Source organism: Equus przewalskii, chromosome 13 (assembly GCF_037783145.1).
Source record: "Equus przewalskii isolate Varuska chromosome 13, EquPr2, whole genome shotgun sequence".
Classification (NCBI taxonomy): domain Eukaryota; kingdom Metazoa; phylum Chordata; class Mammalia; order Perissodactyla; family Equidae; genus Equus; species Equus przewalskii.
Window position 1 is genome coordinate 68,217,482 of NC_091843.1, and position 13,902 is coordinate 68,231,383.

General features: G+C 36.7%; 1 protein-coding gene across 1 annotated transcript in view; it reads right to left on the reverse strand.

Moving 5' to 3' along the window:
• Window positions 1–13,081: 13,081 nt before the first annotated feature.
• FAM174A (family with sequence similarity 174 member A) overlaps window positions 13,082–13,902 on the reverse strand; it is a 44,130-nt gene continuing 43,309 nt past the window's right edge. The window contains exon 3 of the mRNA XM_070569598.1: window positions 13,082–13,627. Within this exon, the coding sequence (XP_070425699.1) occupies window positions 13,624–13,627 (4 nt within the window). The 3' untranslated portion in view covers window positions 13,082–13,623. The remainder of the gene's footprint in view (window positions 13,628–13,902) is intronic.

Consider the following 13,902-nt stretch of genomic DNA (forward strand, 5'->3'; position numbering starts at 1 on the left):
TCATAATTTGTCATGAATTCAGTCCTAAATTTACTTTTTCTGGCTTAAGTCTCCATCATTTAATTGATACTAGTCTAGTAAGGCCACCAAAAATTTTTGTTTCTAAGCTCAATATATACTTTTACATCATGTTATTAAAACTTTCAGCAGTATCTGATACAGTTGACCACTCCATCTTTCCTAAAACATTTTCCATTTTCCTCTCTCAGCCATAGTGTCACTACTCATGGTTTTTCTCCTATTTATGTAGTAGTCTTTTTGTTTTTATTTTTATAAAATTCTTTTGCATATCCTTATCCACTAAACCTTTAAAAGTTGAAGTTTCTCAGAGCTCAGTCTGGGGCCCTCTACTCTTCTAAATCTACATACTCTCCGTAGGTGACCAGTGACCTCATCCACGACCATGACTATTTTTTACGAAATCAAATATTTCTCACACAGACACATACATACACTTGTTCCCTATAATCTGGAATACACACAATTGAGAATTCTTCATAAACTCTACATCGAGTTTCCTCAGACACTTAAGACCGATCTTATGACTTCTCTAAATCTATACATCTCCCCAGGTGATTTCATTATTTATCCCATTATAAGTACTGTCTTTACATTAATAATGCACAATATTTGTATCTCCATTCAAGAGCCATGGATTTAGACACTATTGCATTTTGGCAATACTCAAATGCCTTTCTCACTACCTCTGCATTCCTGACCCAAACCCAACTGTCTATTTGATGTTCTTACTTGCCCATCTCATTGAAATCTTAAATTGAACATGAGCAAAATGAAAATCTTGATTTATTGAGTCATCCCCAGAAAATACCTCAAACCTAATCTTTTGTTAATCTTCCCTATCTCAGAATACTATAACTGACCCAATTACTGAAGTAAGAAAACTGAAAGTCATTTTGACTTCTCCTTTTTCTTTTATCTCCCCCATCCAATCCATCAAAAGTCTAGTTGATTTGTTGTGTGTCTAAACTGCATCTGGTATCATCCACTTAAATCCATTTCATCTCTCACCACCTTAGTCCCATATATCACCTATCTATTTCAAAAGCCTCCTAACTAGTTTCTCCAAATTTCTCTTAACTCACTCCTGTCTAGTCTCTATACAACAACCAGAGGCATCTTTTTACTATTGTTATTATTTTTTTTTTATTGAGAAGATTCTCCCTGAGCTAAGATCTGTTGCCAATCCTCCTCGTTTTTTTTTTTTTGCTTTTGGAAGACCAGCCCTGAGCTAACATCTGTGCCAATCTTCCTCTATTTTGTGTGTGGGACACCTCCACAGCATGGCTAGTGAGTGGAGTAGGTCTGTGCCCAGGATCTGAACCTGAGAACCCGGGCCACCCAAGCAGAGCAAGTGGGACTTTAACCACTCAGGCACAGGCCCAGGCCCAGCCAGAAGGATCTTTTTAAACACAAATTAGATTAGACCACTTCCCTACTTTAAATCTTTTCATAGCTTCCCATTTGCATTTCTGTTATAATAAAACTCAAACTTCTTGCCAGGCCTTTATACTCTGCATAATCTGGTCCATGTTGGCTTTCTAACTTTGCACTAATCTCTCCCACCAGCTCACTAAACCCCAGGCACCCTGATGTTCTTTCAGTTTCTATAACAGTTCAAATTAGTTTCCATTTAGGGAACTTTGAGATTGTAATTCCCTGGAATGCTTTCCCACTGGTTTTTCACACATCTGTCTCTTTTCATTCTTCCATGTCTCAGTTTAAATGTACCCTCTTTGATAAGCATTTTTTGAATTCCATGTTAAGTAGCTTACCTTGCCCCTACCAATACTTTTCTAACATAGCAACTAGGTATTTCTTTCATAGTACTTATCATAATCGGTAATCATTATACCTATGCTTGTGTACTGGTTTATTTTCTGGCTCCCTTATTGAAATATAAACTCTGTGCAGGTGGAGATCTTGTCAGTATTTTCACCTTTAGGCAGAGTGACTAGCACATACTAGGTTCTTAATACAATTTTATGGAATTAGTGACTAAATACTGAGACTCAACAACATTATCCATGATCCAAAAAGAAATGGGAGGTGATAAACATTTTACAGAGGCTCCTAAAGCTCTCCCTGAAAAATCCTGAGATACTCTCTAATTTTTGTCTTAAATTTTCATGCAAGCTTTTCAATATTTTAACATTCAGAATTATTTATATTTATTTAAGCCATGTATCATTCCGAAAAGAAATTTCCAAACCCTGAAGTACCTTTTCAAAATAAATACAGTAAAAATTTCAAAATGAGAAAAAAAAAAAACCAAGAAGATGGCTTCAAAGTAGAAATAATATGGAATAGCAATAACTATTACTTATTAAGAATTGGCTTCATATAGATACTATGCTAATAAATATCTGCACTATTCTATATAGTCGTCACACTAAGCTTATGATATGGTATTATTATCCCAGGTTTTTCAAAATAGGGATACTGAGGTTCATAAAAATTAGCAATACCCAAGGCCACACAGGTAGTAGAGTACAGATGCCACTGAAGTCTGACTACTGAACCTACTATGTTGTATTTGCCACTATGATATGTTACTTCTCAACAAGAAAGGAAAATACGTTAAAAACCAGGTGTGGCAGATTCTATGTATCTGCTTATTCAGCACCCTTTCTTGTATCCTTTTTAGGTTGCCTGTCTGTAAAATAGTGTCTGTAAAGCTAAAAACTGCAAAAAACTTTTTTTCAATACCAAGCAGAAATTTGGTGATAGAATGAAGCAAAATGAGTCAGCCTTTGGGCGAGGAAATGTGACCTCTGGTACTTATAAGCACAGAGGTAGTTTTTCTGGGGCAGCTGTGGCAGTTTCTGCTATCCAGTTACTAGTGCCATAAGTGTTTGGTGACAAGTGTGGCAGCCGTAATGTTTCCTTTTGAACAGCTTTTTCTCTGGGCCTTCTGGGGATTTTAGGAACTAACTGCTGCTAATTAAATTATTTAAAATGCATTGTTCTTGCACATTAGTACTGCAATTGATTCAGTAATCGTTACTAGAAATAGGTTGCTATAAGTAACGGGAACCAAAATGTAGAACTGACTTAACGGAGAAAGTGGAGAGATGAAAATTCAGGTCTTAGATACTTGACACTGGAAAATTGGTCATACTTTACATACAATGGGAAATATTTGGTCACATTGTCACCTGATGAACATTGTGAAGCAAACTATATGCTGACCAAGGTTGTACTGTTGAAAAGAATGGGGACTGATCTGAATGTTGGCTAGTGTTGCCACCTTTAGGAAAATTTTACAAGAGCTAGAGGAACTCAGGTGAGATGTAGACAGCAGGGAAGCACAGATGGGTGGAAATGCCGCTTTGGTAAGAGAATCACTCTCTCCCTATGGTCTGACATCTATATTGCCAGAGAATCATTGAGTTTGGAGCCTTAGAAGGTTAAAAAATAAAAACATGTTTCATACCTCAAATAGAAGCATTCTAAGGACAGCAAAACAGCAACCTTAGCAAGAGACAAAACTGGTAGGTAGCCAGGCAAATGCAGCCGGTATGAAGGCAAAAGCGAGATTAAAGATTTGGCCTTCCCCCAAATACGTTATTTTAATTTACCCCAAGGCAATGACCATTAAGTTAATGGGGGTAGAGTGGGTAGAATGTAAAGGTCAGTCAATAAAGAGAATATCCAGGGTTAAAAAGCTTGGCTAGATAATATCTTTAGCTATAGTTACACCTTTAGGATACTGATCACAGGCAATTGTTTTTGAAAACTGTACAAGAAGGCCAGCCAGGTGGCACATCAGTTAAGTGTGCACGTTCCGTTTCTCAGCGGCCCGGGGTTTGCCAGTTCAGATCCCGGGTGCAGACATGGCACCGCTTGGCACGCCATGCTGTGGTAGGCGTCCCACATATAAAGTAGAGGAAGATGGGCATGGATGTTAGCTCAGAGCCAGGCTTCCTCAGCAAAAACAGGAGGACTGGCAGTAGTTAGCTCAGGGCTAATCTTCCTCAAAATAAATAAATAAATAAAACTGTACAAGAGCCTAAAGTATCAGATCTGTGCCCCATGTCAGAGGGCAGAGCCAGGGAACAGAAAAATCGAGTGAGAGAATAAAAAACTGACTGACCCAGAGTTTACTCTGCCACTAGTTTAGGGAGTCCTTGCTATTCCTGATCAGCAGGCTTTAAAAATTGCTATGGATGTTACTTCTCTATATTTTCTTAATCTTCTCTTTTCCCAAATGAAAGTTTTCATAACAGTTAATCTGTGTCTTCCTCGATAATGTGTATGTTTTTGGGACAGATAATTTGTCTTTTAGTTAATAAATGGCCAAACAGGAACCACAAGTCGTCCTATTGGTGAGATTACCTATCATCAAGATTATATATCTTGAACTCTGAGTTGGAGGCAGCAACTGGAAGAGAATGTGGGAAGTCTTCAATGGAAAAGAGGTGATTATATTCCACTGTTTGGAAGAAGCTTATGTAAAGAATGTTAACTAGCCAAGGTGTAGAATATAGCAAATGTTGTTAGTATCCTACCAAATACCCATTCTCTTCTTCCTCATTATGGGAACTCCTATTTTTTGTGGGTTGGCAATGAACCCAGGAAAAAGACTCATATTTCCGAGTCTCTGGGCTGTTCCCTTACCAAACTATGAAACAATTCTGACCAATGAGAAAAGTTAAAGTGTGCTAAGGGCTTCCAGGAGATTTTACTTTCTTGATGTGGCAGATAATCTCCAAAGATGGCCACAATAAATTCCTTTCTTTACACGCATGTTCCTTCACATAGCAAGAGGTGAAGTCTAATTCCTCTTTTCCTGAATCTGGGATGGCCTTAGTGATTTGATTGATAGGATATAGCAGAAGTGATATTCAGGAACTTTTGAAACTAGGTCATGTGAAATCTTTTAGTGGCAAAGAGTTTAGTGATAACATGCTACAGTAATGTAGAAAATAGAAAATGTTCCTAACAAATTGATATATCAAGCTAAGGAGATATCCAGGCAGAATGTTGAAAGTGCCAATTGGTTTCTGTTAGATGCATAGGATCAGATACAGATGGAGAAAGAATGAGATAAAAAAGACAATATTCAATGTTTTATAGAAGAATTTAGAGGAAAAAGAAAAGAGATAGGACTTTTGGGGCTCAAAAATAGAACTGTTTATTATCTTCAGTTTTTGCAGGCTGCAAAAGGTTTCTCAAAACTAGAAATGGGCTCAGGGCAAAACTCAAACCAAGAATATTTCCAATAACAGGAAACAGGAGGGTAAAGTTCAGTGCAATGGTGCATTTGGAGCACGCATTACTAACACCTCAAAACATATATGGCAGGGCCTCAACCATACAAAAAGGCTTCTATGAATATCAGGGAGCATCTTACAGACTTTCTTAAATAGAAAATAAAGCTCCAAAGGATCTCAAGGATTTGACACCACACTATTAAGACTCTCAGTCCAAAGTAGACAGGAGCCTCTCAGAGGAAAAAAATTGTGGGACAGCTTTTGTCTAAGGAAGTGAACCCCAGTAAGACTGGACTAAAAGGGATAGAAGCAGTCCAAAATAAAAAGGAGACCCCGAGAGCTTCTAAAGGCAGAAAGTAGGCTGAGAAAGCTACTTAGCAGCCAACACAGGCCAGTTCTAAATGAAAAGAAGGTAAGTGTTAGACTGCAGAGTGAGAAACCTAGAGGGCAGACCCATGTGGCACAGAAACACACCCTCAGGGAGCAGGACTCAGCGCCAGTTAAGGAACTGGTGACACAGCTAGACTTCAGACTTCCTGAAGCCAATGCCACATGTAGGAATTTCAGCTGAGCTCCTAGTCAACAGCCAGCATTAACTCAGCCACACGAGTGAGTCACCTTGGACTTTCAGCTCAGTGAAGCCTTCAGAGGCCTCCAGCCCCAGCCCCAATCCAACTGTAATTCCATGAGAGATTCCAAGTAAGAAGGGCCAGTTGAGCCCAGTCAATACACAGAACCATATGTGATGATAATAAATTGTTTTAAGCTACTAAGTTTTGCAGAGGTTTGATATGAAATAATAAATGGCAGGAACACCTGTTATCAGGGCCAACCATTTTTCTTCTGGTGCTTTCCTCTTTCTGTAAACAAAGGCATAATGCCTGCAGCTGCAACAATCATATTGAGGCCATGAAGGAAATACCAAGACATTTTTAGAGATCTTGACCCTAAATCCCTTGAGAAGCACTAGCAACCACAAACTTCCTGACTTCAACGTATCAGAAAAAAGAATCTCCTATTTGGGTTTGTGGTCACATGCAGACGTGTAAACAAACTGACACTCCAGGGATGAGATGAACACACAAGTGTTCACACACAAGTACAACACATCAAGTGTTGTACTTTGCTAAACAGCGGCTGCTGGTTCCGCTTTGGGTTTTGTGGGCAAAGAAAGAGAATCAGTCATACAATTACAAAATTGCCAGAGTATATAAAGTAAAAATCAAACTAGCTGCTCAGTGGGAACCCAAACATTTCTGGTACTGACTTAAATATTTCTCATAGATTCTAGTCAAAAAAAGATATGGTGTGATGTAGTGTACAATTTACACATTGTTAACAAGTGAAATATAATCTTTTCCTTTACAGCTATATATTTTAACATCTCTCTTCATCAAAGGCATAATGCTAGACAGTCCCAAGCAATTCGACAAAATAAAAAACAATGAAGTCAAATTTTATAGGAGTTGGCTGTCTGAACTAATCTAAGAATAAAATTCAGAATATAGAGGAATTGGTGGTCAGTGATTTCTACTACCAATCTTTATAAAAACTTCTGGCTAGCAAGCTTTTGATAAATCAACCTGATAAAATTCAGCAGTGTAAATATTGCATATAATTAAAGATTAGACTCAAATGCTGATGCGGAGATAGAGTTAGCATTCTCTCATGGAAACTGATAGCCTAATTAGGACATGTGCCTAGATGGAAGGTTCTAATTTAATCTTGGGATTGGCTGAGATAGTAGCCAGTAACAGAGTAAGGATTTTCTCAGAGTATTTCTGTTTATTTCACAACAAAAATGGCAAACTGAGATGCTAATGGTTTAGCCCATAGAGTATATGCCCAATAATTTTAACTTGGAAAAAAATTGAGTACTGCCAAATACCCTTTATGATTGTATGTTATACGAACATGGTATTGATTTGGGTATAGAAGGAGAGGGAGATGCTAAGGAAGATTACATGGCTTCTGGCTTGCATACTTGAATGACTGTTGATGCCCTTCACTGAGACTGGGAACAGAGAGTAAGGCGTAGTTTGTGTGAAGATGGTCATTAATTTTAGGGATCTATGGGCCCTCCATGGGGGGGTGGGAAGTATGTACAGGGATTTGAATATATAGGTCCTAACTGTCCGAGAAAATTTAAGGAAATACACATTTGTGAGGAATCTGCTGACCAAAACAGCCTTAACATTGCATCCCCCTCAGCTTGATTAAACTGACAGGCTTCTTCCTAATTCAAGATCCTTTACTTACCTTTTTTTTTTCTTTTGAGCATTTATTTTAGAAAACTTCTAATTGTAAATTCTCTCTGTGCTCCTTTGAGATGTAAATCTTTTTAAAAGCCTCTTGACAGTTTTACAACCCAGGAATGTTTTTCTTAGAGATCTGGGAGCCATCTATTGGAAGCATAAATAAACATCAAGGAAGATAGTACTCCTATCTCCCAGTTTTTGTGGGAGAGTAGGAGCCTAACTTCGATGGGGCCAAGTTGCAAAGCTCTCTCTTATCATAAATATGTGAGAAGTTTATTTTTCTTTTGGATAAAGCCAATTAGCAAACAGAGATGGCCTATGACTTCTCCTAACACCCTCCAGTACTTTTTGACTAGCTTACCCCAGAGCTTAAAAATCCTTCTGCTCTTTTGTTTCAGTGGAGTTGAGTTTAGATTTAGTTTTGGCCTCTCTCCACTATTGTAATAGCCTTGAATAAAGTCTTCCTTGCCAGGATGCACTTTTTACTTTGCTTGGTGCAATTTTTGATTTGACACGGTCTGTACCTGATAACAGAAGTCATGAGCAGTTCTGCCTGGGGAGAGATCAGAGTGTGAAGTGGAAAGGATCTAGGAAAAAGTTAAAAGTAGAACTACAAACAAAAAAAGAACGACAGGAGGAAAAGCAAACAAATGAACAAATAAACAAGGAGGATATCAGAAAATCGAAGGAGAGAGAGATTGTTTTTATAGATTGTTTTATAGACGATTTTGGGAAAGGCTGCCTTAGATGTCATTAAAATTTACCCTTTGGTTAGGTAGAGGGTTGCATATAAACAGGATTATTTTGCTTTCATGTGAAATTAACTTTACAGGAATTATATTGTAGTGTGATGCTATTAGTCTATATTAAAAGACATTGTAAGAAAGATGTACCTAATATACTTTGTGGGTTTATTGTAAAGATGTTGAGGAAAGTGTTCACTACTGTTTACCAGAGGACCTCCATTATATTACTCCTTGAGAACCTGGGAAAAAGAACTTTCCCTCTGGTCTCTGTACTAGCGATAACTGAATAGCTTTGCCTTTCTCTTGAGTGACATTTATGACACATTTATAGCAAGTGTATGGAATTTCATAGCATGGATGTGAGACAATAAAACCACAATATGACCTTATTTTCCTACCTTTTGTTTCCCTGTGCCTCAATTGTCTCAACTCCTCAAATTGATTTTATCTTTTTATTGTACATACATTTATAAACAATCTTATCTTTTCTTTGGAAACAAAACGAGATTTACGTTTATAAAAATAAATTTCCTGAGCTCATTTTAAACAGGCCAGGCTTATACTTTCTAGCTGTTCCACGTGGAGCAAATTCTTCAACGTTTCTGAACCTCAGTACCCTTATCTGCAAAACAAGGATAATAATCTCACCCTCAAAGTTAGTGTGAGGACTGAATGAATTAACAAATCTAAAGCATTTGGCACACTAGTGTTCAATTAGTCTGAACTATCAGTTATATGTAGAGAATAGGAGAACGTGGAAAAAAGAAATACTGAAGATAACTAAGTTGAGAAAAATGAGTCAGAATTCCCTAAAATGTCTGTTAGTCTCTGAAGCTCTGCTCTTATTCATGATGTGGTTAATCTTCAGACTGGCAGAGGATCTCAATCTGAAGTTACAAAACAATCACTCATGGTGCTTTCTAACTGTACAGATGCTTAGGCTACTCCCTATACCAACATAACGTGAATTCTTGACTGTGAGAATGTACAGCACATGTATATTTTTCTAAAATTTCCATAGGCTAGGAACCATCATACTTCCTGCAGAAAAAAAAATCTTCTTGCTCTTCGATACTTCTATGAAGAGTCCCTTTGGTCCTGCTAACAGTTTTGGCTTTCAGGTCCCTAGATATAATTGGATTTTATACAATAAAGGAGTTAAAAGTAATTCAAATTGTGAGCAGATATCCAGAGTAGGTGCTTTTTCTAGGAATAATGTTAAGTATCTTGCTAGGCAACTAACTTAGGAGCAATAAGTTGCAGACCCCTGTGGGTGCAAGAAATAAGCTTGATTAATCTACCCTTATCTGTCAAAGTCTATTTTACCATGGAGAGTGGGAAGAACCCAAAACAAAACAATAGACTATTGTGAAATAAAATTTACTTATCCATATCTTGAAAACAGAATATTGAAATTTTTAGAAAGGACAAGCCAAAAATTGGGATGACTACTTTTGGAGTCCAGCTTGCCATATTCCAAGAAAGAAAGAATTATCAGCAGAAATGATCTAAAGTTTCTTTTCTGAAAGATTGCATCTATTGATTTTACCTTAGATCTTACCTTGGGCATGATGTACTCTAAATATGACAAGCCAAGAGCAACTAATCAAAGGTCATATGTCTGTTCCTTGGAAACAAGTAAATCTGCAGGCTTCCTGGACCTCCTACATTGGTACTAGTATGGAAAGAACCTGTATTGTAAGAATGGAGAGAAATCCAAACGAAAACACATATATTCAGAGTCGGATGCAAAAATAGAACCAGAAACCTAGCTACAGAGCCTATACTATGGCTCTATAATAAGATTTGTTGTTTCACTGAGAAAGATTTGCCCTGAGCTAACATTTGTTTCAATCTTCCTCTATTTTGTATGTGGGTTGCCACCACAGCATGGCTGCCGACAAGCAGTGTAGGTCCATGCCAGGGAACTGAACCGGGGCCAAGGAAGCTGAGCGTGCCAAACTTAATCACTAGGCCAGGGGGCCAGTCCCTAGGATCTTTTAATAGAATATACAGCATCGATGGTTTCTCAACCAGACAGACATGAAAGCTTGGGGGAGAGTTCACTTCTACCTTTTCCTCTTGCCTTGTTTTGTGCTATTGCCATGAGTAGGCAAAATATATTGGAGACTGTGGATTTAAAATATTCAACTTCTGATGCAGGGAGTGATAGTGTGAAATGAAAGGAAATATCAAACATCCATCTTAGTAAATCAAGCATAGCATCTGTATTGAGAATAATTTGCTTGATTGTTATAAGGTAAAGCTGTTTATGAAAGCCATCCTTGAAAGTGGTGAGGTAGCCAGTAGAGTATGCAGGGAAACAAATATTCCCATCACCCATGTTTATGGAATGGATTATTTTACTACACTCATTCCTTCAGTCATTTTTCTTATAAAGTCTTTTTCCCTCCCAACATGAGAGAAAAATACTATCTTTCCTTTATTGCTTCACTTTGAAAAGCAAATTAGGCAAAACTATACTGAACAAGTGAAAATGAATAAAATTTAAACTGAAGTAGCAAAAGAAAAAAAAATAAAATAAAAGAGAGGACAAGTGATCAAAGGTAATAGATTATATCCTTGGTAAGGCAACTAAACCCCAAATCAGCTATAATCTGACAAGGTGCAGGTTGAGTCTCCAGCCCAAGGGTTTGTTTTCATAGTAGTGGTTACCGACCTGATAATAACGGGAAATTATGCAGAAAGAAGCACATTGATTTTCTAGCCCCACACAGTGGTTGATCAGAAGCTTCCAGTTTAGTGTAGAACATGTGTAAATTCTCCAAACCTATCTTTTCTCTCCATTTACTCTCCTCCTGAGCTATAAACACAATTCTCCATTGATCTCTAATTCCTAGGTGAGGCTCGTACCATTAAACCAGCCAAAAAGAAGGACAAAATGGAAAGGAGAATAGTAACGTGTTTTCACTACATCTAAGATATTTTATAATGTACATATAGCTTTGTAGGTGAAAAGTCTAATCATTTCATCAGCATGCTTATTACATTATCTAATGAAGCTAAAATTTGGTGTACTATCTGGCACTTTAATCAAAGTGTGGCTTATTATGATGATTATAACAGTTTGATTCACAATTCAGGAATGATTATATGAAAGTAATAAAATACAAGCATTTTTTTTTCTGCTTTTTCTCCCCAAATCCCCCAGTACGTAGTTGTATATTTTAGTTGTGAGTCCCTCTAGTTGTGGCATGTGGGACGCCGCCTCAGCATGGCCTGACGAGTGGTACCATGTCCACGCCGGGATTCGAACCGTCGAAAGCCTGAGTCACTGAAGCGGAGCACGTGAACTTAACCACTCGGCCATGGGCCAGCCCCAAAATACAAGCATTTTTAACAAACATGCCAGAATTTCCATATTCAGTTGAAGGATATTCTTTTTAAAGTAGTCACCTAGAGAAATTGTATATTTCTAATAAAGTTTCTGCCACTACTTAAAACATTTTGGTAACATATCCTTTAAAACCAACTTGGACATCATTTATGAAAATTATTACTTTACGTTATCTTAATAATTAGAATTATTCTTCACTGGCAGATTTGGTTATTACCTCCATTTAGTTTTAATGCAAAAGTCAGCTTATAAATAGCAGCAGTTATTAAATGAATTATCACTATTTCTAAGATACAATAGAATATGATTTTCAAATATTAAAAAATAGTAGGTATGAGGCTAAATTTAATCCAAAAATGTGTTCTGCTTTAATAACAGTTTAAAATGAGGAAACTTTATATAAGACATCTGGAGTCTTGGCTTCTCTTGGAAATTAAAAGAATTAGCAACAATGGGCAAGTATTTCCTCATAGTAACTATCAGTGGGAGCTGAACGGAGGCTAATCCCTTTAGAAGAGGAAATGTATTTTCACCTTAATCCCTGCTTACACAATATACATAAATATACTGACATCAGGGGGCCGTGACTCAATGTGGTAAGCCAGTCAGCATATAGGTAAAACTAAGTTGGCATTTTGGGTGGCCAAATACTCCAACTTGCCTCCTTGCTAGAGAATTACCTATCCTTGTCTTGTCGAACTCTGGAGTGGCCTTAGGATTTGTTTTGGCCAATAAAATGTAGATGGAAATGAAATATATCACTTTAGGGCAGAGCTTATGAACTAGCATGCAGTTCACCATGTCTTTTCATTTAGCTAATAAGGCAATATTCCAAGCAGAGATTTCTCCATCAGCCTTGGCCCTGGAGAAAAGACAATGAAGAGCAGAATCACAGTCCATAACAAATGGGCAGCATGAGTGAGAAACAAATCTTTGTTGTAACCCAGTGTGATTTGGGGACCATCTGTTACTTCTCTATGACCTAGCCTATCCTGACTGACATACACACATTTAAGTTACCTACCTGGCCCCTGTAAGCAACTGAATTTGTGACCCATGCTTTTCCTATAGGCTCTTCTCTAACTTTTAGAACACGAAAAATTGAAGCTCAATGGGGTTAAATAATTTGTTCAGAGATAATGAAGTTAGTCTCTGTATCCAGGTCTATCTGCCTCCAAAGTCTATGCACTTACTTTAATTCTTTACTCTCCTACACCATAATATGACCAGTACATTTTGCCATTATTTCTATCTCTCACAATACTGTAAATAAATAAAATGGCTTTAAAATTCACTGTTTCTGAAATATCTAATCAAAGTAGATATCTCAATTTAGCAAGGAAGTTGCTAAAATACAATAACCTTTTTTTGACAGATTTTTCTAGAAATTATATAAAATACATGTTAATATACAATTCTATAGTCTTTGGGTTTATTTTGTAAACATATTCTGTCTGTAACACTTTAAAAGAATTGTAAATCATATTTATTGTTTTGCACACAACTCAGACATTTATTAATATTTAAAAAACCTAAACACAAAGTAGTAAATTTGGCTTCTTTTCCCCACAAAAATGGGAAACATATCCTTTTAAAGAAATTTTTAAATTATTTTTACATACCAGTTGGTTGTTGGGACTTACATTTCCAGCAAAAAATAATTAACCAGCAAAAAATTCCCCCAAAAATAACATTAACTGATTAATGGGTAAAACAGTTTACAATAACATGGTAAGCAATAAGCAAAAACTGATCAGAAAAGATCTTGCTTTAAAGTAACTTTCAAACAGGTTTCTATTATAGTATAGTTTACTTCCAAGAACTCTGAGCCCATTAAGAGCACTTCTATACATACAAAGACATAACAAAATGATACAGTATTTACTTCAACAACAAATTAAAGGTTGTCATAATATATGTAACTTAAATACCCCCCCCCCATTGATAAAGTGGCTTCTTATTCCTTAAACATAGAAATTCTCTCTTCATTGTAGAAAGATGAAGTCCTCTCACCAAAAGGCACATTCTTATCTGCAAGGAAAAAAATACTATAAATGCTCAACCCAGAACAAATTTAAACACATTTTAAAATATTCCCAAAGATTTGGAGTGGCAGGAAGATAATGAAAGTATTTAATCTAAGGGCATTATAATGAATGGCACTGATAAAACACATGATTACTTTGCTTATATTAATTATATCAGATACTATCTTTTGAATTATAATTCTAATTTGTTAAAAGGGAATTTATATATAACTAGTGTGGGTAATTAAAGTCTATTTCATAGTCACACTAAAATTATAG